Source organism: Globicephala melas, chromosome 15 (genome assembly GCF_963455315.2).
Source record: "Globicephala melas chromosome 15, mGloMel1.2, whole genome shotgun sequence".
Taxonomy (NCBI): domain Eukaryota; kingdom Metazoa; phylum Chordata; class Mammalia; order Artiodactyla; family Delphinidae; genus Globicephala; species Globicephala melas.
In genome coordinates, this window is record NC_083328.1 from 85580423 (window position 1) to 85606045 (window position 25623).

Consider the following 25623-nt stretch of genomic DNA (forward strand, 5'->3'; position numbering starts at 1 on the left):
CACTCCCCTGGGAGACATTTCTGAGATGTGAGCTGGACACCAATCCTTCCTCAAATCCTGGCCCTCTATTTGCTGGGAACTGGGCAGGACCTGGGTTTAAGCAAGGAACAAACAGGCTCGCGGCCTTACAGACGACACCCGACCATTAACTGAGCATCTGCCCCACGTACCTGCCCCGCCCCAGGCCCGCGAGAGCCCCGCCAGCCGGGCCTGGAGTGCACCCCCTCGGGGGCGGGACCCCGGGCCCCTGGCAGAGCCCATGCTCCTGCGTCCTTTACTCCTGTCTTTGCCCTGGAAGGGGTGTGTCTGTGGTGTGTGCATCTGCTGAGCTGGGTGGGAACTTATTAAAAATGACATTTAAGAAAAAACAGCTTTAGTGAAATATAAATGACATGCGTGTAATTCACCCATTTGAGGTGAACGGCATAGTGGGCAGGTTGGGATGTTTCAAAGAGCATATACAAAACAGCCCCTCCTTGCTGACAGCGCGCATCAATGTTTCAGTGACACAAACAAGCAGAATTTGAAATGAAAGGCAGGGAAACCCCCAAGAATCGGAATCAGATATTACAGCATCAGAGCATCAAACGCTCCCAGGGAGCTCTGGGCTGTCACTCGAGTCCCCGTGGTAATTAAGCTTCACGTGTCAGGCTGGTGGGCTGGGGAGCAGAGATGAAGGGGGAGATGCAGCCTGGGGGATGGGCGGGGGGGGGAGATGCAGCCTGGGGGTTGGGGGGAGGGGCACAGGCAGACCGGAAGCCAGGCCCTCGGAGCGGCAGAGGCTCCGCGGAGACCCCTCTGAAGGGGAGACACTGCCCGAGGCAGAAGCCCAGCTGGGAGGCTTTCCAGGCCCACCTCCTCCTGCGAGCCGGGGCCGGCAGGAGGCACCGGCGGATTTTCAGGGTGGAAGGAGGATCCACATCTCCAGCGCCTCCATCTGCAGCGAAAACCAGTACCCAGAGGATGCTTTTACGACAAAGACAGGTCACACGCTCCCTCCAGAGGTCCAGGCCCCGCCCTCCGGCCACACCCGACTCCTCGTCCTTGTCCGACAGGCTCCTTGCAGCTCCACACACGCACCAGGCCCATTGCTGCCCCAGTACCTTTGCACAGGCAGCTCCACCTTCCCAGACATCCCCACGGCTCCCCCTCAGTCTTGGATCAAACGTCTCCTTCGCCATGAGGCCCAACCTGATGGCCTCGGGGAAATGGCAGCCCACACCCCACTCTGGCACCCCTGCTCCCCGACCATAACTGTTTCCAAGGTGCCCGACACCTTCCCACCATGGTGTCATCAGTAGCTGTGCCGTCTGTTGCCGGGATGCGAGTGCCCTGAAGGCGGGGATCTCGTTTGCTCCCCTGCAGCAGTGCCTGTGCACAGCCGGTGCTCAGTAGTGTTTGTGGGACAATGAGTGGGGCCCAGGAGGCGGTGGCTATCGCTGCCCGATGGCCAGGACTCTGGAGAAGCAGCTGCAGGGGAACGGGCCGGCATCGGTGGCTCTCCCAATGGGGCGGCGGCACCGCACACCCCCACCGGCCGGCCAGCTGGCCTGAGTCCCGCCCATGCAGGAGGTAGATGTGGCGGCTCCCCAGGAGGGATATGGTACAAACATCAGATGGCAGTTCCTGAAATGCCACCAGAGGACGGAGCAAGACCCATTGAAAAGGCAGAGGTTACCCAACGCCCTTCCCCAGGGAGCCGTGGGGGAGTCATCGCTACAACAATTGAACCTACAAGGCACAGGTGTGAATTGACCCAGAAATTAGCCCAGATACAAGTGAGCAAACTGCAGGTTGGGATGTGGCTTCGTCCTGGGGTGGAGCCCCAGGGGAACCAGAAATACCCGGATCCAGTGGCTGGAGCAGGACCCTCCCCTCCCCCTCCCCCTCCCCCTCCCCCAGAGATTCCTCCACCTGAGCAGCCGGGTTAGGCCTGGGGGCACCTGGGGGGCCACGTCCTCACAGGTTGTGGCCATGTTGCCGGAGCCCTCAGGCAAGGGGACCTTTCACAGGACACGTCCCCTGGGGGTACAGTGGGGTCTTCTGAGATCCAGGTCCCAGCCCATCCTTCCCACAGTTCCCCACCTCCAATTTGGGGAGGACCCCCCTCAGGGGGCTGGTGGGATGCCACATGAGTTTGCAGGACTCTGGGGCATCTGCTGAAATCTAGGGCCTCACCCCGTCGAATGACAGTGTGTGGGCACACATGCGGGCGTGTGCAAGCGTGACCACGTACACACAGACACTCGCTCACTTCTAAAGTGCTGTCCCATGAAGTGCGTTCCAAACCTGGCCCTGGAGTTGGGTTTGAACCCGGCCTCTGGCACGTACAAGTGGATTGACCTTGGGAGAGTTATGGCGAACCCCGCCTCAGTGTTCTCAGCTGCAGGTGGGACCCGTACGGGGACCCCCTTCATAAGGCGAGGTGAGGATGGCTCAATCCTGTGCAGAGCCCCGAGGACGCTCCTGGACACAGCGCGCTCGACTGCCGTCATCCCAGTCGGTGCAGGACCCTCTGTGTCCCTTGTGGACTGAGGCCGGGGGTCGGTGGTCCCTGAAGGACCAGTGGTGCTGGGGGCACTTTGAGGCCCTTCCTCCCCATGCCAGCTCCCGGGGGCACCGAGACGAGCTGGAGAGCAACTGCTCTGAATGACAGTTTGCACTTAGATTTATTTAATCGTCAGCACGTTAGTCAGACACATGCAATAGCTGTTTGATGACTGTTATATGTATAATCCATTTTATTCTCAGCTGGCTGCCACGGTAATTACATTCTGTGGTGTTTAATTCAGAACGTGATCATTTATTCCAAGTCATGTTGGGTTGGGCCACAGGCTCGAGGAAGGTGCCGCGGGAGGAGCCCGGCCTCCACCCTGGCCCTGCAGGGAAGAGGCGAGGCCTCCAATGTCCCCCTGGCTCTCGTGGAGGCTCCCGGGGGAGGCTTGACTCTGGGTCACGACGGGGCCGGCAGAGAGTGGTGACGATGAACTCAACAATTTCCTACTTAACTGAGTAGCTGCACGTGACGCGTCCACACCTCACCCCACCTCCACGCCTGTGAGGCGGGGCTGGCAGTGCAGCATGAATTTAACAGGCCTGGGCGGATCTGTGGGTTCAGTTCTGTTGGTCCTGGGAGTTTGACTTGACCTTTCTGTGCCTCGGTTTCCCCACTTCCGAAACGGGGATGAGACCACGGTATCAATTTCACTGGGGCCCACGAGGACTCGAGTTCCCAGATTATGGTAAATGCAGTAAAAGTGTTTTTAAAATAATTACAATCATCATCACCCTTGCTGCTCAGGCAGGGACACTGAGGCAGGGAGAGCGATCCGCCCGCGTTCTCCCGAGAAACAGAGCCCGGAGGTGCGTATAAACACACAGATACGAAGGCATTCCGAGGAGCTGGCTCCCAGCCACAGCGGCCGAGAAGTCCCGCGTCTGTCGTCTGCAGGCTGGAGGCCCAGAGCCGGTGGGCAAGTTCAGTCTGAGTCCGAAGGCCTGAGGACCAGGGGAGCTGATGCTGTGAGTCCCAGTCACACCACGTGGGTGCCCCGTGGCCCGTCGGGTTGACACAGAACATAAATCGTCACACACACATGCGCCAGGACTCGCTGCCTGTCCTGAGAACTCAGGTATCCCCAGGACATCCGTCCACTGTGCTGGCCTTTCTCGGGCTTCGGGGCCCCACCACCTCCACCAGAACCTTGTGGGAACCTGCTTTTAAAGGCAGAACCCACTGCCCGCACACGCGCTGGTTTAGAATCGGTGGGGAGGGTCTTTGCCCCCAGTGTTTAAGGAGCACCGCAGGCAGCGGGGGCTCATCGTCAAGTTCAGGCCACCCCCCGGCCCCACCCACACAGTCCCCGAGCACGCAGGCAATCCCGGGGGCCGTACTGTCAGCACCCCCGGGAGTCACTCACTTGCCCGAGAGCAGTGCCGAGCCCTCCACGATTAATCACGGCTACCCAGGCCATCACCACGCCTGGAGCCCCTGATTAGGAGCCTAATTCGTCCCACGGCCTCCGTTTCTCACCCCAAAGGCCCCTTCACGGGTCTGGTTTGCACCTAATGACCGTGTCTTCACGACAAGCACCACAAGAACGGCAATTTCCTCGAGTCTTTATCTCCCACCTTCACCAGGAAAGCTCTGAGGGCAGCATGCGTAAGCCGCCTGCAGCCCTGCATCACCGGCCAGGACAGGGCTAGCAGGTGGTCAGAGCACGGAACACGAGGTCAGGCTTCGGGTGACCACCCTCCTGTCTTAGCAAGGATGGGATGGCTGGAGGAGGGATGAGCTGCTGAGGGGTGAGGAGGAAAGGGAGGAGGGAGGGGAAGGGGGCATGGGGGCTGGGGGAGAGGTGGGAACGGGGGTGCCGTGCAGGTGGGTGGGGGGTGGGGGGATGGGGTGGGGGCCTCCCTGGCCTGGCTCCCCAGGGATGGTCCACGGGGGCCACTTTGCACTCGGCCCTTTCTACTCTCTGTCTGCGTGGCAGGGCAGGAAGTCTCGCTTTGTCTTAAGGAGGAGTGAACTTGGGAAGCTGCCAGACCCCTCATGGGCCTTACACATCGCTCGCCTCCAGCTGGAGCTTCACCAAGGCCACCGGGAAAGTCCCATCCACACGCCGACGCCCGGCTTTTCTCTGGAGGGTGAACTGCCTGCTTGCCTTCTCCTTGGGAAGGAAATGCACTGGTTTCCAATATGCCCAGAGACAGAGGCGCAAGATGCAGACAATGACCGTGGAGGAAGCTGGGGTTCTCGTCCCGGGAAACCCCAGGTGCGATGGCTTAAACTGAAGGCTTTACAACGAACTTGTGGATAAGCTGCTGTGTTCTACGGAAGTAACAGAGCTCAAGCTTCCTGAGCAGTCCTGGCAGCTTAGCAGGGGGAGGAGGACTCCTTGCAAGGAGGGCTGCTCCAGGCTTCTTCCTCGGGAAAGCCCCGCCCCCCGTGCCCTTCCCCCTCTTCCCCCTCCCTCCTCCAAGCTGCAGTGGTGGGACCAGTCAATGCAGCAGCTGGGCCTTCTCTTTCCGGCCACCTTTTTTTTTTTTTTTTTTTTCCGTCGGACGCGCAGGCCCAGCGGCCATGGCTCACGGGCCCAGCCGCTCCGCGGCATGTGGGATCTTCCCGGACCGGGGCATGCAACCATGTCCCCTGCATCGGCAGGTGGACTCTCAACCACTGCGCCACCAGGGAAGCCCTCCCACGGCTCTTATTTTAAAGGCAAAGGAGGGACTTCCCTGATGGCGCAGTGGTTGAGAATCCTCCTGGCAATGCAGGGGACACGGGTTAAAGCCCTGGTCCGGGAAGATCCCACATGCCGCAGAGCAACTAAGCCCGTGCACCACAACTACTGAGCCTACACACCACAACTACTGAAGCCCGCGCTCCTAGAGCCCGTGCTCCACAATGAGAGAAGCCACCGCAATGAAGAATAGCCTCTGGGCTTCCCTGGTGGCGCAGTGGTTGGGAGTCCACCTGCCGATGCAGGGGGCGCGGGTTTGTGCCCCGGTCCGGGAGAATCCCACGTGCTGCAGAGCGGCTGGGCCCGTGAGCCATGGTCACTGGGCAAGAGTAGCCTCCGCCTGCTGCAACTAGAGAAAGCCCGTGTGCAGCAACGAAGACCCAACGCAGCCAAATATAAATAAATAAATAAAATAAATTGTTTTTAAAAAGGCAAAGGAGATCTGCAGAGAAGCCGACGGCCCCCTCCCGGTCCCCCTAAACCTGGATGACAAAGCCGGGAGCCCACGGCTGACAAGGCGGGAAGGACGCGGCCTCCAGCTGCTCGGGAAGGTTCAGACTAGGAAGGTGCCAGGTGGAGCTTCTGAAGTATTTTGAAAGAAGTATCCGAGGGCCCTAGAACTATGTTTTCTCAAAACCTTGTTTTTCTTAAGTAGCTGGCTGTGTAGGCAAATCAGCCTGAGACAGCGACATGCTGTCACAAAGCTACTCATTAGCTGTCACGGGAAGGAGCAAATCATCTTCACTCCGCTCCCATCAGACCGAAGCATCCCAGGAACTAACGTCTTCATTACCCAGCCTTGAAATTTCCAGAGAGGACGGGAATCTATTCATGCGTGGCACCGTCATCATTCTCCAACTGATTACGGAAACACGAGGGCTTGGGCTTTCTCTCCACGCCTTGCTGCCATTTCTCCATCCTCACACCTGAACGATTCGGCAGTCACGAGGACCTGGAACACCAGCGATGTCTGAAGGGCCCGTGGAGGGCTCGGCGCGTCCATTTCTGCTCAAGCACCCACAGTCATGATGCTTGAGTTCAGGAGATGGAAACGCAAGTCAAACCAGCTTGAGAAAAAGCGGGGTGGGCAGGGCGAGCTTCAGGTATGGCAGGATCAAGGGTTAGAGCAACGTCATCAGGGCTCTGGGCCTCTTTCCGTCCCCAGCTCTGCTGGAAGCAGCCTAGCAACCAGTGACAGGGGCCTCCCCTTCCCAACAGGCAGGAAGGACTCTGGGCATCCACCTAGTGTCCCTGGGGCAGTGGCAATGGGGACTCTGATTACCAGGTGTGGGGAGGAGAGGACCGGCCCTCACATAAGGCCATGCAGGGTGGACTCTCAGGAACAGAGACCCCTGGGACCCAGCAGGGGGGCCGGCCTGGGGCAGGGGCGCTGTGGGTCTGGACAAGCAAAACCAACAGATGTCCCCTCCTGAGCCAGTGCCAGCTGTCACCAGCAAAGCAGCGCCGTTTGGCCTGTTGAGGAGACTAACAAAGGGGCAACAGGTTTCCCGTCCAGAGGACGAGCCTGTTCAACCAAAACGGCATTTGAAGAAAAGATTATAGAAACCAGACTCTGAGATTCAAGGGCTGTGATGGTTGTCGACTGCGAGATTATTCACTTGGCGGCTTCCAGCAGCCTCGGCCCTTTTTAAAAGAAAATAGAATGACATGTCATCTCTCTTAGCCATCAAAACCATGATATATGGGTGTGTGTTTAATATGCGATCTACGGCTCTGTGTGTGTGTGTGTGGAGGGGGAGGGGAGGGAGGGAGCAGATTCAAGGAGACGGTGCATGTCAAGAACAATGCCGGCAGCAGATCCCAGCTCCGATGACGGCCACGAGGCAGTGTATGTGCACAGGCGAGCACGCGTGTATTTAGGGACCCGACAGAGGGAGTGATTTCAGCAGGTTGCGTGGTTCTGCATGCATAATCTGATTATATTTTAATTGCTCATTTACACTAGAACACATTTCCCTCCAACATGTTAATGCTCTTTTCTCCCCCCATGATATTTTTAAAAACCAGCTTGCAGAGCGGTACTGCCCCGCTGAAAGAGATTTCCGAGGGGAGAACAGGCAGCCCTTCGTGCGCGGGCATCGCGCTCCCCCAGAATTACACACACGGGGGACAGACTGTGTGTCTGCAGAGCCTTCAGCTCTGCCCCAGGAAAGGGCTCTCCCAGGACTGGGCCCCAGAGAAGGTCCGCCCTTGCCCTCGCTGGCTGGGTCGTGCTCCGAGTGCCCGCAGGGATGCCCACGGGCAGAGTGACGGTGTATCTCTCCTGCCCCTGGAGAAGGGGGGTTCACGCACACCCTGCGTTCACCCACCGAGAGGTTGCAGTCCCCCAGCCGGTGGTTCTCGGTTACAGCAGCCCTGGACCCTGACGGGGCCCAAAGAGGGACTCCTCAGCCACCCACGATCCGCAGGTCCAGAGGAAGCCCCTCTGAGCCCCCTGGGCCGGGTGCTGGCCAGCTCTGCCCACCACACCCCTCCGCTGGTGGGTATATCTGGGGAGTGTCTGCACTTCGGTCTATCGCAGCCAAGGGGCCCTTCAAGTCTTCCAGCTCTTCAGAGGTTTTGATTCATTTCAACAGAACAGCATCACCCTCAGCGTCCTATTGTCACCCCGATGTCCAGGGTGCCCCTCGCGTGCCCTGGGCAAGGTAGCCTGGCAATCTCTTAAGGGCTGCTGTCTAAGCTCCAGGCCCAGAAGCAGACCCCGTGCAAGCGGGGCCCCCCGATCCCACAGGGAGCCTGGAGAGTCTTTACAGCTCAGAGTGTATCCTGTCTCAAGGGCCACGGCACCAGTGGGTCATGGGATGAAATCTGCCCCGGGGAGTGAAAACCCGAGACGCTTCCGGCTGGTGCTCTGGGCTTGGGGCACCTCCAGGGGCAGAACTTTGAAGGTCTCAGCCGAGATTCTAAAGTTCTGGGCCTGGTCCCCAAACTGCGAGTTTGTAATGAGACCTGGCAAAGGGGCCTCTGCACACGTGGTTATGGTGGAGAGCTCATCGTGGATTACGGGTGGGCCTGTCCCGTCCTGGGTCCCTGAGAGCTGAGAACTTGTCCGGACGCCGAGGGATTGAAGCACGAGAGGTTTGCGAAGTACTGCGCTGGCTCAGCGTGGAGGCCTCAGGGGCAGGGAGCCCCGCTGAGAGCCAGCAGGACGGGACCGCCATCTGATAGCCCCAAGGACCGGGGTGAGCCAAAGCGATTCTCTCCAGAGCCCCCGTCAGGGGCCCAGCAGGTGACGCCTGGGCCAGCCCACTGCACTCCTGACCCGAGAGCCGAGACAGGACAGCGGCCGCCGGGGGCCACGGGGTGCGGTCCCTTCAGGGAGCCCTCACCACAGCTGCCCCTGTCCAGCCTCTGCTGCTGGGTCAGATGCCCCTGAGAGGAGACCCGGCCCTCCAGGCCTCCTCGTCCCCTAGGTGAAGAAATGATGGAGGCATCTGGTGAGTTCACAGATGACCCTCTCAGGTCACTTTGGGGGCAAGTGGCCAAGTCTAACCAGCTGGAGGGCACAAAGGGTTCATTGTTCCAAAATGCCTGCAGGAACAGCCGGCGCCGCTCCAGGGCCTCAAGCCACGTCCTCGGGGGCTGCAGGCTCCACTTCACTCCAGAAATGGTGTGACGGAGGCTGGGTTCCCAGGGAGGCGGGGGTCCAGCACCAGTCAGTGGTGCTGGCATCTCTCCTGTAGCTTCTGTCTTGCGGTCCCGCCACCGTGAGCACTGGGCCAGGCAGTGGAAGCCAGAGGAGGACCCAGGCCTGACAGGAGGGGCGCCCCGTCTCCGCACACCTGCTGGCCAGAACTTATTCCCATGACACACCCGCCTGCAGGGTGAAGGGGAGACGGGATGCTTGGCCCCGCCCCGCCTCGTCATCCCTCACGAGAGTCCCAAACTTGCCATGGGGACTGCACCCCGGAGTGGCGGCCTGCTACAGGCACCTCTGCGGGATCCCCTCCTCCCTCCAGGGCTCCCGTCGTGGAGCAGGGGCCGCCCCCGGCCAGCGGGTCACCCGGTCTCAGCCCTTCTAGCACATACTCGTTTCCAAGGGCGGCCCTTGAATGGGCCATCGAAGCTCCACGGCAGGAATGACTAAGGGTGCATGGCTCAGGTTTTATTTCGGAATTATTTATTTTTATTTATTTATTTATTATTTTATTTATTTATAAACATTTATTATTATAAATTTATTATTATTTATTATTTTATTATTATAAATATTTTATTATTTATTTATTATTTATTATTATTATTTATTTATTTATTAGGCTCAGGTTTTATCTCGGAACTTACATGAAGTCATTAGGAAATGGGAAACGTTTTTCCATTTAAATATTTCTAGGCAACTAGAACTCCTGATTGCAGACAAAGGGCACAGGCTTCGGATCTCTGGAGGATGAGCTGGAAGCACCAGAGTCGTGTTTATGCAAATGCCATCCCCCCTCCAGGAGAAGAGAACGTCAAAGGCAGAGGAGAGGGATGCTGGCACACAGCTGCCCCTCCCGCCTCAACCAGAGACACCGCCTGGCAAAGCCCCCGGAGGAAAGCCAGGGGCGCCGGGGCGTGCGGCGGGGTCCCAGCAGCTGCCAGGAGACTCGCATTAGCTGAATGTGACTCTTTCAGCTCGAGTCTCAAGTGTGTTCACGAGCACCTCTGGGAAATTTAACCAGAAATTGGTAAATTTATAAGAGGCATAAACTCTCAGCTTCCCCTGGTGAGAGCTGACAAAATACTGCTTTTCTTTGCAAATTGAACAGATGGAATTGTTGGTCCTTCTGCATCGGATGTGCTGTCGTCTTTTGCCCAAGAGCAAATCTCTAAAAGAAGATGCCTTTCCTGGGCCAGTAATTAGGGACCCTCCTTGCAGCCTGACCTAGGTGTGGAGGGGGAGGGGAATGAGGGGGGAAGGTGGTGGCCTCACGTGGGCGGGATTAGTCCATCAGTTTCAAACCTGGTCCCCGGAGGTCAGGGGACTTCAAAGAAAATTCAACTTCAAAGAAAATTCTCAAAAGCATCTTTTGTGTTGATCAGCCTGAAATGAATGCCGCGGCAAAGCCTTCCCGACAGCAATCTTTAGGAAACTGGGCTGCATCAAACCATGTTTTGGAGATCGGATTTTCTCTTTTTCCTTAGAAGATGATCTAACATACCCTGTTTCCTCCAAAACGTCATCTTTCCCGACACGTCTCTCTGCTGAAGCCTTCCATGCCCCAGGCGGAGTCCACGGTTGCCAGGCCCCACCAAGCCCTTCTCTGCCGGAGTACCAGTGGCCGGCGCTCTTACAAGCGCTTCTGCTCCATAAACCCGGAAAAGTGCACCGCGAGATGCTTTTGATTACTTAGGAGAAGGGGCCGTGCTTTGGCGGGAGGGTGAGACGACAATTGGGACAGTGAGGTCCCCATGGCCTGACTTCTGCCCCGCCCCCCCCCCGGGCCATCTCCCTGCCTGCTCCAGAGGGTGGCGCCCCAGAGGGACCAGCCCTGACCTGCAGCCTGGAACACAGCCTTCCTCATGCATCCTCCACCCTGCGGAAAAAGAGGGAAGGGGGCAGGGCACAACCTTTAAAAGAATGGCATAGCCCGAGGACACGACGTAAGCTAATTGGAACCAAATAGGTCCAAGATGACGGAGGAGTCCACCTCCACTAGACCTCAAGCCTCAGCAGGCGTTCTTTGTAACAAGTCAGCTAAATGACACACCTGCAGGCATCTCGACAGTTCCGAGGCTGACCGTAAGGGTCAAGAAGTAGGTGGCGGCCCCATTCCCGGAAATCCCCGCCCCTTCCCCAATTAGCTGGAATATTCTTCCCACTCATTAGCCTATGAAATTACCCAGCCCTATAAAAACTGACAGCCCCAGACCCTGGTGATTTTCTCCCCTTCTGAGATGGCCCACACTCTCTCTGTGGAGTGTGTTTCTCTCTAAATAAATCTGCTTCTTACCTATCCCTGTGTCTCTCACTGAATTCTTTCTGCAATGAGACATCAAGAACCTGAGCTTCACTAAGTCTTGAAACCAGGTGTGTGATCTCAGTTGGAAGACCAGGGAGGGGCTTCCCTGGTGGCGCAGTGGTTGAGAGTCCGCCTGCCGATGCAGGGGACGCGGGTTCGTGCCCCGGTCCGGGAGGATCCCACATGCCGCGGAGCGGCTGGGCCCGTGAGCCATGGCCGCTGAGCCTGCGCGTCCGGAGCCTGCGCTCCGCAACGGGAGAGGCCACAGCAGTGAGAGGCCCGCGTACCACAAAAAAAAAAAAAAAAAAAAAAAAAAGACCATGGGGGATAGGGAGGGTGGGAGGGAGGGAGACGCAAGAGGGAAGAGATATGGGGACATATGTGTATGCATAACTGATTCACTTTGTTATAAAGCAGAAACTAACACACCATTGTAAAGTAATTATACTCCAATAAAGATGTAAAAAAAAAAAAAAGACCGTGGGTTTTGGCCGGGTTCGAGTCCCCACATGGGGGTTCAAGTCCCAGTCTGAGGTACAGGGTCTCACTGCCACTCACGGGAATGAACCCCCACGCCCACACTCGCTGGGGGGGGTCCCAGGAGCTGAGCCCCTCCTCTTCCCCGTCCAGCCTCTCCAGCTCCGGACAGGGTGAGCCCACCGGCGATAAAGCCAGAGTTTATAGAGCAGTGACCTCCACGTGGTGTGGAGCTGTGCACCCATCACATGGTGCTCGTAGCAACCTAGTGACTTGAGGTCCACTGAGGCTTGGTCAGTTTATTTACCAAGGTCAGGGCAGGTGGACCCAGGACTCCCAGCCACCTCCTAGGCAGCCGAACACCCAGGCAGCAGGACGCGCTCCCCGCAGCCACACCCTCCCCCTCTTCTTGCTCTTCCTTGCTAGCGCAGCTCGCTTTTCCAGAAAGCTGGCCAAGGGCCAAGGCGCGAGCAGGGAGCCAGAGGGACGAGGACGTGAGAACCGAGGCTGGAAGGATGTCCACGCCCCGCCCCCCACCGCCCGCTAACACTTACACACGTGTTGCTCTATTTTTAAAACGCTCCTTGGAAAGCTGTGCATTCTGACATGTGCAATCCCATGCCGTGGGTGGGAAATCAACAGCTAAACTCTACAAATTACACATATTACAAATCCTTAGTGTCTCTGAATAAACGCACACTACTCCCCACCCACCTGTGGCCTCATGGGAAATCTAGCAATAATATTCATGACAATAAAACGTGTGCTCGCCACTAAGTCACTGAGCTTGCGGTCCTCTGTGATGCAGCAGGAGGTAAACAGATAACGGATACAGGTATTGCTGCGAACTTGTTTCTTTTTAATTTAGGAAGAAGCCTTCTTGTTAACAAGAGTCGCCCAGCGGTGGAGTGGGGACCAGAGGAAAGAGAAGGACATTGCCTTAAGGACACACTTCTGAGGGGGAGGGGCCCCTTGACACTGGGACTCCAAGGACTAGGTTCTTGTAGCCGGGGAAGCAAAGCCCTCATCTCGCTGTCCATTGTCTTCCCCTTTACGCTAGTTCAGCAGAAGTCCATTGAGCACCCACTGTACACAGCAGCCTCACAGGGGCCTGGGAGAAGTTAGCAAACCAAACAAGCCGGGACCCCCGCCATGGCGGGGGGGGGGTCTTCCTAAACAGACTGCTGGGCCCAGGGCAGCCAGGACCCCACCCTGCCTGCAGCATGCTGGGAACCCAGGAATCCAGAGCCACTCAGGTGCCTGCTGCCCCCTCAGGTGACATGCCTACTTCTCCAAGAAACACAGACCCCTCATTTACGGATCTTAGCCCTTGCCGGCACGCAGCGCTTGGAGTGGCAGGGGCAGGGCAGCAGGGCCCCAGGTTCTCCCGTGCAGGGCTCAGGGGGTCAAGGGTGAGATCCGGTCACTGAAGGACACAGCGGACTGGCCCCGCCCTCCCCGAGCACCCCACCGAAGATTTCTCTAAGGGGTCTCAGCAGTTCAAGAAGCTCTCGTGCCTGGGGAAATCGCAGGAGAAAGGGAAAACAGCTTGGAGTCGAAGGTTCCGGCTGCCGGGCCGTCCGGGCTCCCCGGTTCACAGGAGAAGGGTTCAGAGTGGCCGGGGACCCCAGACAAGGGCCTGCCGCCCACACGGTACAGCAAAGCCTTCCAGGTGACATTTCCTGTGTGGTTTCGAGCAAAGGCCTTGTCATAATATTTGTGCTACGTTGCCTTTTATGACGTTTTAAGCTCCTAGGCTGGCTGGAAAAGAAAGCTTTGAAAAGAAGTCAGCTTAGCGGAAAGGTCAGGGGTGCAAAAACCAAACACGAGCTTCAGCAGCCCAGCCAGAGCACGCTTCCATTGCGGGCGTCCTGAGCGGCGACAGCTACTGCCTGGCAAAGGACAGGTCCCAGCGGCCACGGGCTGCTGCCTTCCGCTTGGCGGCTCCCGAGAGAGGCAGCGGATGGCACCGTCCGTGGTGAGACCCTGGCGTTCCCCTGGGTGCAGGGATGAGCCTCCATGGGCCCGACACAGTCTGACACATCACTCCTGTGACAAGGACACTCAGCTCCCAATCCCAGGACCTGCTCGCTGAACTGGTGGCCTGGCTTCCAGAGAGCAAACCTGGGCTAATTTGGTGGATTGAAAGCAGCTTTTGTTGCCCTGGGCACGTCGCTCTCACCCTCCGAAGTCCCCACACGATCCGCACAAGAGCGTTCACTCCACAGGTGTCCACTGAGCAGGGCTGTTTGCAGGGCTGACGGCATCCAGAACAGCTGGGCCCCCAGGATCATCCATTCACCTGTGTGCCCATTTCACAGACGACTAAATCGAGGCACAGAGAAGCTAAAACACTTGCCCAAATATTGAGAAGCAGGTTGAAACCACTTCTGTCGCCTCAGAGCTCACTGTGCTGGCCTCCAGCAAAGGGACGTTTGTGTTTCCTGTGAAGGCTACATTTTTAAGCACGTATTTTATGCGCTAAGACTCCGTGGTGAGAACATCAGGGCTCAGAGGAGCAGGCAAGCCCAGAGCCAGTTGGGAACAGAAAAGTAAGTACTGAACCTGAACTTCTCCCTTGGCCATGCCTGGGGTCTGGGCAGGGCTCCCTGGCCTCGCCCCCTTTCCTCAGCACCTCCCTCCCCTCCACCCACTGCAGTTTCTGATCCCCAGCCCACCAGGTGCAGCCAGCCAGGTCCACGGCTGGGCCCTGAGCGTGACATCTGATGACCACGTCTAGGTGGTGATGACAGTCCTGGACCGTACCCCCTGCACCCACAGTGGCACAAGGCCACCCACAGGGTGCCAGGCGCAGGAGCCCAGCCCGCTCGGGGGACCAGTGCTGCTTTGTTCTCTGCTTTCTGCTCCCCCATTCAGCTCCCCCCCACCCGCCACTTAACTGTGCCAGAGCTCCCCTGGGCACCCAGCTTCTGGCGCCCCCTGGACACCCCAGGAAGGAGCGGCGGCCCAGCCATCCCAGCAGGAAGCCTCCTCCTTGGAACCCCCACCCCCTCACCTCCTCTCCCCCACCTAGCGAGCTGCAGGCGACCCGGGGGCAGTTCCCTTGGGGAGGCGGGGCATAAGAAGCTGGGAAGACCTGGGCCCGGAGGCCGAGCTGCCTGAGGAGGGTGCCTGGAAAGAGCCGACACTCCCTGCGCACCCCGCGGGAATCCCAGGTCCCTGGGGCGCTCCCCCCAGCCCGGATGGGCCCTGCGAGGGCGCGGGGGCAACCAGCCAGCCCTGCCCCCTTGCGGGGCGGAGACAGTGGCTAGAGCCGCCTCCTCTCCCCTCCAGCGCCCCCCACGGTTGGGCGCGCCAGTCGCCGCCGGCTCAGGGGAGGCGCGGAGCCCGGGAGGGTGCTGGCGCGGCTGGAGGTACGCGGAGCGGGGTGCGCGGAGAGCGCGAGCGAGGAGAGAGCGCTCCGGACAGCCAGGCGTGCGCTCCGCTCGGCACCACAGGCTCGCCCCGCGCAGCCCGAGCCCCAGCCAGCCAGGCGCTCTCAGCTGAAGCCGGCGCTGCCGCCCCGGGGCCCGAGGAACCGTGGGGTCTGGTATTCGGAGGAAGCCGGGAAAGCGCGCAGACCCCGGTGAGTGCAAGCCCCGAGCGCTCTAGGCTGGCACGGACCAGGGGGCGGCGCTTCCCGGCTGGACGGGGCGCCCCCTCTGCCTTTCACGCCCACCCCTCGGGCTCCCTCTGCTCTGTCCCTGCCTGAGACGCGCCCACCCCGCCCGGCGCGCGGGACATGCACCTCAACAGCTCGGCGCCCGGCCCACGGGTCTCCCAGGCTGGCGACCCCTTCTTGCTACCGCCATCGGGGCTGGAGGCGGTGCTCCTGGCCCCGGGCTTCGGCAACAGCTCCGGCAACCTGTCAGAGCCCGTCCCAGCGGCGCCCAGCAGCGACCTGGACGTGAACACGGACATTTACTCCAAGGTGCTGGTGACCATCGTGTACCTGGCGCTCTTTGTGGTGGGCACGGTGGGCAACTCTGTGACGGCGTTCACGCTGGCGCGCAAGAAGTCCCTGCAGAACCTGCAGAGCACGGTGCACTACCACCTGGGCAGCCTGGCGCTGTCTGACCTGCTCATCCTCCTGCTGGCCATGCCCGTGGAGCTGTACAACTTCATCTGGGTGCACCACCCCTGGGCCTTCGGCGATGCCGTGTGCCGCGCCTACTACTACCTGCGCGACGCCTGCACCTATGCCACAGCCCTCAACGTGGCCAGCCTGAGTGTGGAACGCTACCTGGCCATCTGCCACCCCTTCAAGGCCAAGACCCTCATGTCCCGCAGCCGCACCAAGAAGTTCATCAGTGCTATCTGGCTGGCCTCCGGCCTGCTGGCCGTGCCCATGCTCTTCACCATGGGCCAGCAGAACCGCAGCGCCGACGGCCAGCACCCCGGTGGCCTGGTGTGCACGCCCATCGTGGGCACCGCCAAGGTCAAGGTCGTCATCCAGGTGAGCGGCCTCTTCAGGGGAGCAGGAGTCGGGGGGCACCAGGCCAGGGTCTCCCCTGGGGGCAAGGGTCCGAGGCACACCCTCAGGGAAGCCTCAGCGCGTCTCTTTCCCTCACCCCAACAGTACTTTCTGGTCTGTGTACCCTCTGGGTACAGGAAGTTGGAGAAGTGTCCCAAAGGAAGTTTACTCCTGGGAAGCTGGGGAGGGGTGGGGGGTGCGGCAGGAGGGGTGGGGCTTGAGAGCGGCCTGACCCCCACTTCTTCCCCCCTTTCGCTCCAGGGCTGCCAGGTCTCAGCCCCCCTTATCTCATCCCCTCCTTCCATCAAAGGGGGCTGGAGCCCTAGATCAGTGACCTCTCCAGGGGAGGGGCGTCCGTGGATGGGCCTCAGCTGTCTCCATGTTCCCCTAGATGTAGGGTAACCTTGTGTGTGCTGGTGCCGGCCTCTTTCGGGAGAGAGTCCCTTCCATCAGCTTCTCAAAAGGCCCTGTGGTCCGTCTCCTCTGTAGCAGAACCGCCCCCGCCAGCACTGCTCCCCCTGTGCCTCCTGGCCTGATGCTGTCTTGGGCCAGTTCCTTAATTTAGCCTCAGTTTTCCCATCTGTGAAATGGGGCAATCACAGCCCCCCCACCTCTGAAGGTGGAAATTCAAGGGAGAAGGTGTGGGAAGTGCTTGTTTGGCTCCTGGCGTGTAGAAGCTCTCGGAAGCACTCTTGCTGCTGGTGGTGGTGTCGACGCTGTTTCTATTGGAAAATCCTAAGGTACTAGGCGTGGTGGCAGGCGGGGGGCCCATGTAAGGTGGATAACACTGGAGCCGGGTGACCCGTGGTCCTCTGAGGGTCTGGGCGAAGTGCGCGGGAACCCAGGGGGCAGCCCTCCCCGGGGAATTGGCTTGGACGAGGCGGCCTGGCCAGGAAGGGGTATTCCGACCCTGGGAGAGGCTTCTCAGGCAGGGACATTCCAGGCAGGGCCCCGAAATGGAAGGAGGAGGGCGTCCATGGGAGCAGGTCCTGGCAGAGACACCGCTTTCAACGGCATCGTGGCCTGAGAATGTGGGTAGCCATGAAGGCGGGTGGGGGGGCGTCCTCCATCTCAGGGTGGGATGGAAAAGGAGGAGCTGGGCTGAGTGGGGGTGGGGTGGGCGCTCTGGGCTGTCCCAGCTGGCTGTTGTTTCATGCCTGAGCCATCCGCAGCTTCCCAGCAGAATTGATGTTGTTGCCTCTGAGTACGACGGGTGTGCCAGGGTAGGAGAGCTGGCGTGCTGGGAGGCAAGAGATGCCGTCTGCATGTCCATCCCTGGGCTGCGGCTGACCCTCCACAAGCCACCACCAAGATGGACCCGGTGGGCAGAATTAAGCTTCAGATCCCCCGTCGCCTGTGCTGAAAACGTGTGGCTCCGGGTGTCCCTGCATGGAGTGGCCCCGGCAGCCACGTGTGGCGGGGAGATGAGTCAGAGGCGGCCGCCTCTCTACTGATGCCTCTCCTGTGCCAGAAACAGTGGCAAGCAGGGCGGATGCAGTGAACAGTGGGAATGACCTCCCGGCTTCCTCTGAGGTCTGGATGGGCTGTGCCCAGGGTTGGGGGGTTGGGGGACAGCAGCCATGACACCTGCCTATGAAGGTTGGACGTGTCCGGCTCAGGTCAGCAGCTCGGGGTCAGCAGTGCCCACTGCCCTCCAAGGGGATGCTCCCCTCAGACCCCTGCCCGCTCTGGCCCCTGTGGCTCAGCCAGGAGCAGCCGGCATTCGGATCATCCAGAAAAAACAACAACAGCAGAGGGAGCACGGCCTCCCCCTAAAGCATCCTCACTCTCTCTTGGTCATGGAACCAGACACCTCAGTGACATGGCCTCGCCTCCCAAAGGGCCACTCCCAGGAATCCTTTTGGTCAGAGGCTGTGATGCTGATGTGGGCCGGGGCGTGTCCTGCTCATGCGTCCACTAGACAGGTGTCTGTTGAGCACGCGCTGCGGAAGGACCGCTCTTGTGCCCGCAGCTGTAGCACTGCCGAGAGTTTACTCAATACTTGCTGGCTTCCTAGCGCCCTCAGAGATCAGAGTTTCCATTTTTTTTTAAAGGCCTTGGCCATGTGCTTGGGAGAGACTGACGGGCCGGTTGTGGAAGGTGCCCTTCCCTCTGATGCTGACGGCTCCCGCGAGGCTCCCTGGGCTCCTGCATGCGGGCTGCTTCCTGTGCCTGAAAGGACGTTCCTCACGGGGGAGCTCAGCCCTGGCGTTGCTCCCCGCTGCGTCTCTTCTGCACCGCCATCCGCCATCCCAGGAGAGGTTTCCCCGAGGGATTTTACGTTCCCCACACAGGCTTCTGGGCCACCTGGCAGATCTGGGCCAACGTCCACAGTTTTTAAACCGTGACATCTGTCCAAAGAGGGGCTGGGTGCCTGCCTCCGTGCGTCTGCCTCTCATGGACCACGTTTGGACGTGTGGCGATGTTGGCCAATCAAATGACCCTACTTTCCAAAACAGGGGCCCCTCCCAGCCCAACTGTATCCCACAAGGCCCGTCAGCCCTCCACACCTGTGAGATTCCGTCCTGGACACTTGCAAACAGAAGTCCTGTTTAGAAACGAGGTGGTTCAGTGATTAGATTTCTGAGCCGCTTGGAATTGTCATTGCTGGCCACAGCTGGGCATTTTCTGGGCGTGTAGCCGGGGGCTGGGGGTGGACAGGGGGCAAGAGGAGCTTACGGTGAGGACAGGGCCTTGCAGGCCAGCGAAGGCCCCAGACCCTGGGCCTCAGGTCAATGGGGGAGTCTGGGAGGAGGAGGCCTCAGGGCCTGCCACGTTGCCCGAGGACGGTCCGGCCCCTCCCTGGACCCCAGAGGGAACTGGATTCAATCCTCCTAAACAGACTGCTGGGCCCAGGGCCGACTTCTGGAGTGGAAGACAGCACGTGCCAGGGACTGTGGGGTCTCCCTGTTGGGCAGCGCTGTCCCTGCTCACTCAGGCATCTCCCAGGGCAGGCAGTGGTCCCCACAAAGGTGGGCTGACCCTGGTCGTGTCTGGTCCACTGCGTTTCAGGCCTGGCCTCGTGCTCTGACCTCAGCGTGATGAGGTCCTGCCATCACAGGCTCTGTGTCGCAGCTGCGGGTCCGGCGGGGCCCGTGTCCATCCATCCTGTGAGAGTGTACTGGGCACTGACCGGGCAGCTGGCCGGGAGGGCAGCGACCCGAGGAGGCCTTAGTGGCAGAGGCCTGGGGGCTGAGCGTGTGCCTGACTGTGGTCGCTCGCGCCCTCCTGTCCCCGTCACTGGCTGTCTCCAGAGCTCAGTTACTAGAAGGGGATCCTTTCCCTCCAGAGTACAGAGTCATCTGTGCCTCTGGGCGGGGCAGGATCTGGGGGGCCACACCTGCAGTGCATGGGCACGTGAGTTCAGAGTCCAGACCTTGGGCCACAGCCAGAGACGCCCCAGGAATAGGGTCACCTCCAGCCCTCGATGCTGATGGGCACCTGCAGGCAGAGCGCCCAGCGCCCTGGTCCAGGATTTATGCTTAATGCTGCCCAGTGGAGCTTAGAGCCCAGCGGTGGTTAGTGCCCAGCGGTGATGAGTGCCCAGTGGAGCTTAGAGCCCCGTAGTGGTGAGTGCTCAGCGGTGGTTAGTGCCCAGCGGTGATGAGTGCCCAGCGGTGATGAGTGCCCAGTGGTGGTTAGTGCCCAGCGGTGGTGAGTGCCCAGCGGTGATGAGTGCCCAGCGATGGTTAGAGCCCCATGGTGGTTAGTGCCCAGCGGTGATGAGTGCCCAGCGGTGGCCTCGTGCAGTCACCGGCAAGTGTCCTTGGGGCAGCGTGCGTAAACCCAGTCCTCCTGAGGCTCAGCCGGGGGGTAGGTGTCCCCCTCCCGGGAGCTCAGTGCTCTGCCAGGGCGGGCCAACAGAGGACCTCTAGGAGGCTCCCAGGTCACAGCAGCCCCTTTGCATGTGGCCGCGCCCGGGAAGGGTGAATTAGTGACCACAGGGCATCTGCACCCCCACCCAGCAAGGCCGCCCTAAGGCAGACGCGTCGGCGCGGCTGAGCTCTCGGTCGCCACTTCGTGGCCGCCGTCTTCCAGGCCCCGTGGCCCCGGCAGCAGCTGCGCGGGGGGGGCCACCCCGGGAGCGCGGCCTCATCACCTGCCTCCGCGTTCAGTGCCGCCGGCAGCAGTGCTCCTCGTGGGCTCAGGCCCGGCTGCAGGAGGGGGGCTGGCCCTGGGCGGGGCTCATGCCGGGGGGGCTCGTGTCTGTGGGCACGTGGACCCGGCGGTGTCCTGAGCGCCAAGGCCATTAAAGTCTGACGTGATTCCGCGGAGGCAGAGGCAGCCGAGACCCGTCTCCACAAAGTGGAAGAAAATTGGTTCCAGTAAAATCAGGGCATCGATCATTTTCTCTGTTTCTGTCCTGTGCCACCAGCTGCGCCCGGCGCCCTCCTCCCCCATCCATCCACCTGTTGGCGCCCCATTCGTGGAGCCACCGCTGCTTCCCCTGCAGCCGACTCGGCCTCAGTGACGCTGCTACTCATGGCTGAAGTTTGGCGAGTCACAGGCCCCCGAGAGGAACGTTATATTGGGGAAGCGGGCAGACGCCAGAGTGAGCGCCCCCAGGACTGGGGCCATCGTGGGCCTCCTGCTGTACTGAGGACACGGCACCCCTGCCCAGAAAGCGGACCCTCCACGTATCCCTCTGTCCCCGAAATTGAGGGATGTTCTAAAGGCAGCTGCCCTGTGCTCACAAGGTGCCCAGATCGTGAAAGTCCAAGACCGGCCGAGGGGCTGTTCTGTATTAAAGGGGATTAAAGACACAGCCCCTGAGCACAAGGCCTGGTTTCCCATCAGACCCTGGTCCAGAAAGGCTGTTGCTGAGACAGTGGCTGGATGAGGTCCACGGTTCGCGCGTGTGTTGTACTGACGTGCGACGGGACTCCTCGATCTGGCAAACTCCTGCTGCGCTTCTGCACGAGGACAGGGTCTGTCCTGAGGCTCCGCGGCAGTGAGGAGGGCAGGGACCCCCGTGAGCGGCCGCCCCAGGGGACGCCCTCAAGCTTAGGGCCGGCAGCCCGTCCCCCGCGTCTGGAGTCTCAGCTGCAGGAGGACCGGGGCTCTGGCCATGAGCTTTGGTGCCGGCACAGGGTGCTCTCCCACGGGCAGCAGCAGGACAGTGAGGCCGGGCCAGGTGGTGCTGGAGGCCTCCGTTCCCTCCAGCAGAGGAGCAGCAAACTTCCCGTCTGGTTATCGAGCGTCTGTTTCGAGGGGAGAGGAATCACAAGCCTTTTGTTCTTTTTTTCTGTTAGAGTGAAAGATACATAACATAAAGCTTTACCACCCATCTCCAGAGCTCTCCCATTGTTCCCCAGGAAGACTGTGTCCCCACTGGACCCCAGCTGCCCCGCCCCTCCCGCCCTGACTGTCCGTCTAGGGTGTGGCTGCACCAGGCCTTCCTCGGACGGGATTTCAACCCTTTCTTTGGTCTCTAAGATGCAGTGGTCAGGAGTGCATGCCCTGTGCCGGGGGACGGAAGCCAGCCTCAACAGGCCCCCGACTGTGCGACTCTGATCACGTGACCTGGGCACAGGCGGGGGGGTGTGTCGGCAGTGGGTGGTGAACGTCCTGCGTCTTGCCCGTGCTGCGGGCGCATGTATCAAAACTCATGGAACTTAGATAAAGGAGTGATTTCGGTGAACGTACACCGTGTCTCCATGAGTCAGTCAGAGATGAAAGCTCAGGGTCCAAGGCCTCGTCCTGTGAAGGCTGTTTGGGTGCCGGGTCCTCCCTCGGGGGTGGGGTGCCTTTGGGCAGGAAAGAACCCAAGGGTCCTAGGAACATTCCTGGGGAGCTGGAAGGCCCCAGGCAGCCGCTTGCCCTGCGCCCGCTGCATCACCGCCAGGAACCGGGCAGGTGCTCGGCACCTGGGGGTGGGGGGAGCGGTGGTACCCAGCTGTGGTGGCTGCCTGGTCCCCAAGACCCCCGCTCCGACCTGGCAACGCCCTGGCATCAGACCTGGCCCCTGCCGTCCCTGGTGAAAGCCCGGCCCCGAGAGGAAGGGGAAACTGAGGCCCGGGGTGGGGGGCATCCCAGTCAGGCCCAGCACCGGCCCCGGGCTGCTGCTCCCGCAAGGCGCCCAGGTGGAGCCACCCACCTGCTGTGATCCCTGCCCCCTTTGGGGACTTCACACACGTGCGCCTGTGGGGGCAGCTTCATGCCCCGGGGCTGGTGCGGGAGGGGGAGGGTGGCCAGGCCAGTGCACCCAGGAGCCCGGAAAGGGGCCCTTTGGGGCTTCTCGCCTGTGGCAGCCCAGGACCCGAGGTCAGACCCCAGCTTCTCCGCGGGCAGCTGCAGGGCCTGGGCGAGCGATGTGACCGTCTGTGCCTCAGCTTCCTCACCTGCCGGCTGGTCCAGGAGCCGAGGAAGGGCTCAGGGGCCCACACACAACAAAACGCGGCATCAGGAGAGACGGGCCCTCTGATTCGCCGTTTTAGGGTAACGAGAGCCCGTCTCCTCCCTAGAAAGCTCTGCGTGCCGGAGCTGGGAGCTGATCCTGTGGTCCACGCTCAGTCCCGCTCTGGGGGTCTGCATGCACGCGTCAGGTCCTACAGGAAACCCCTGGGTCTGGCATTGTTCCCATGCCTGTAGGCTCAGGGGCCGCCCTCAGCATCCGTCCAGCTCCTCTGAGAAGCGTTCGCTGCCCGAGGGCCTGACCCAGGTCTCTGCAGCACCGTGTGCATGAAGAATCCCCTTCTGTCACTTGTGGTGACAGCCGCCTCCCTCACCCCCTTCCACCCCCACTCAATGAGCATCGTGTGTGAGGCCCCACGGGTCCCGCAGGGAACAAAACTGGCAAAGGTTTCCGCCCCGTGAAGTACACATCCCGGCGGAGAAGACAGACAATTAGCAAAATAAATAAGTACAACGTACAAATGGTAGATAGTAAGGAGGGCAGCAGAGAAAAGGTGAACAGGAGAGGCCTCACAGCGGCAGGTAAGGGCAGGTGTGACAGCATCTGGGGAGGAAGGTTCCAGGAGAGGGAGCAACAGGTACAGGACTGTGGCCGCCGGCACCTGCCGCGGCGACGTGGCCAAGCAGGCGAGCCCAGGGCAGGACCAGACGTGACAGGTGATCACGTAGGGCACGCAGTGTCCCTTATCCGGGAAGAATGGGCCCCACGGGAGACTCTGAGCAAGGAGCCATGTGACATACATTTCAGGGGACCATTCTGTCTGCCTTGTTGAGAACTCAGCGGGGGTCAGGGAGGACGGTTAGGAAGCTGCTGCGGCGTTCTGAGTGCGTGATCACTGAGAGCCGGCTGGTTACGGGGAAGGTGGAAAAATGATAAGATACCAGATCCAGGCTTTTCTGTTTTCTTAGGTTTAAGTTTACATCCAGGAACAATCATTTTCCTTTTGTTTACATCTATGCGTTTTGACAAATACATAGAGCCCTGTAACCACCACCACCAAAGATAGAGCCCGGTCCTGTCGCCCGTGGAGTCTCTGCACACCCCCATCCCCTCACCCACCCCGCCCCACCCCTCCGACGGCCTTGGGCCTGACTCCGGCGCCAGGTACGTGGAACCTCTGAGCCTGGCTTCCTCTGATTACGTAATGCCCTAAGATTCATCCATGTTGTCACCTGTGTCAATAGCGTGGAGTACGATTCCATCGTACAGATGTTCCACCGTTTGTTCACCCATTCGCTGGTCGAAAGGCGTTTGGGTCGTTTCCAGTGTTGAGCAGTTACGAGTGAAGCCGCTGCACATATTCACGTACAGGACAGTGTGTGAACACATGCTTTCATTTCTCTCGAGTTAACACTTAGGAGGCAGATTTCTGCCTCATACAAACAGTGTATCTAACTTTATAGGAATTTGCCAGACCTTCCAAAAGTGGATTTGCCATTTCGAATGTCCCCCAGCAACGTGGAAAGACAGTTCTCTGCATCCCGGCCAGCACCTGGCATCGTCAGTGTCTGGTTTGGTTGTTTTGTTTTCATTTATCCATTCCAGTAGAAGTGTGGTGGTATCTTGTTGAGGTTTTAATTTGCGTTTCCTTAATGACTCATGACGTTAAGCATCTTTTCAGGTGCTTCCTTGGAATCTGTGTATCTTCTTTGGCAAAGTGTCTGTTCCCGTAGTTTGCCTATTTTTAAAATCGGGTTGTTTTCTTATTGTTGACTTTTGAGAGTTTTTAAAGTATATTCTGCATCTAAGTCCTTTGCCAGATGTGTGATTTGCAAATATTTTCTCCCCTTCTGTGGCTCATCTTTGTATTTGCTAACGTTGCATGTCACAGCGCAAAAAGTAAGAATGTTGGCAAAACCCAACTTCCCAAAACATTTAATGGATCGTGCTTTTGCTATTGTACCTAATCCAAGGTCACTAAGTCTTTTTCTCTCTTCTCTTCTGGAATCTTTATAGTTCTATGTTTTATACTTAAGTTTATGATCCAATCTGAGTTAATTTTTCTGTAGGGTGTGAGATGTAGGTACCTTATTTGCACACACATGTCCATGACCAATACCGCTTGTGAAAAGATGATCTTTTCTCCTTTGGAGTTTTTTTGCACCTTAATTAAAAAATCACCTGACCTCCTGTGTGGGGTTCTATCCAGACTGTCATCTGTTCCTTTAATCTATGTGTCTGTACTGTCCCCAGCCCCACAGTCTTGACCACTGTAGCTTTATAGGAAGTCTTTCAGGTGGCACGAGTCCTCCAACTTTGCTCTTTTCCAAAATTGTTTTGGCTACTCTTGTTCCTTGGCTCTCTACATAAATTTTAGAATCAGATTTTCAGTATCTACAGAGAAGCCTGCAGGGATTTTGATTGGGATTGTGTTAATCTACAGGTCATGTGGGGAGACGTGGCATCCTAACATTGAGCCTCTTCCAACGCGTGATCACACTACCTCTCTCCATTTATTTAGGTCTTCTTTGATTTTTTCAACAGTAGTAGTTTTCAGCACAGAGATCCTACACATAGTTTGTTACATTTATATCTAAATATTCATGTTTGGGGAATTATTATATATGTACTTAAAATTTTTTTCTATTTCCAATTTCATGGCCGGTATATATAAATGTGATTGATTTTTAGTTACTGACGTTGTATCTTGTAACCGTGATAATAATAATAATAATTAATAATTAATAATAACTTATTAATTCTAGAAATTCGTTTGTAGGTTCCCTGGGATTTTCTATGTAGACAGTGATGTTGTCTGTGAATAGAGAAAGTGTGATTTCATCCCTTCCAATTCTTTAATTTCCTTTTCTTGCCTTACTGGCCTAGCTACAACTTCTAGTATGATATTTAATAGGGGTGGAAGAAAGGACTTCCTCGCCTTGTTACTGAGCTTAGAGAGAAAGTCTTCAGTGTTTACAATTAAGTATGAGGGTTTTAGTTTAAGTTTTTAGTAGATGTTTTTGTTTGTTTGTTTGTTTGTTTTTTTGTGTTTTATTTTGCGGTACGCGGGCCTCTCACTGTTGCGGCCTCTCCCGTTGTGGAGCACAGGCT

At 58.6% G+C, this 25623-nt stretch overlaps 1 protein-coding gene across 1 annotated transcript in view; it reads left to right on the plus strand.

Moving 5' to 3' along the window:
- Positions 1-15425: 15425 nt before the first annotated feature.
- NTSR1 (neurotensin receptor 1) overlaps positions 15426-25623 on the plus strand; it is a 45888-nt gene continuing 35690 nt past the window's right edge. The window contains exon 1 of the mRNA XM_030841653.1: positions 15426-16139. Coding sequence (XP_030697513.1) covers positions 15426-16139 — 714 coding nt within the window. The remainder of the gene's footprint in view (positions 16140-25623) is intronic.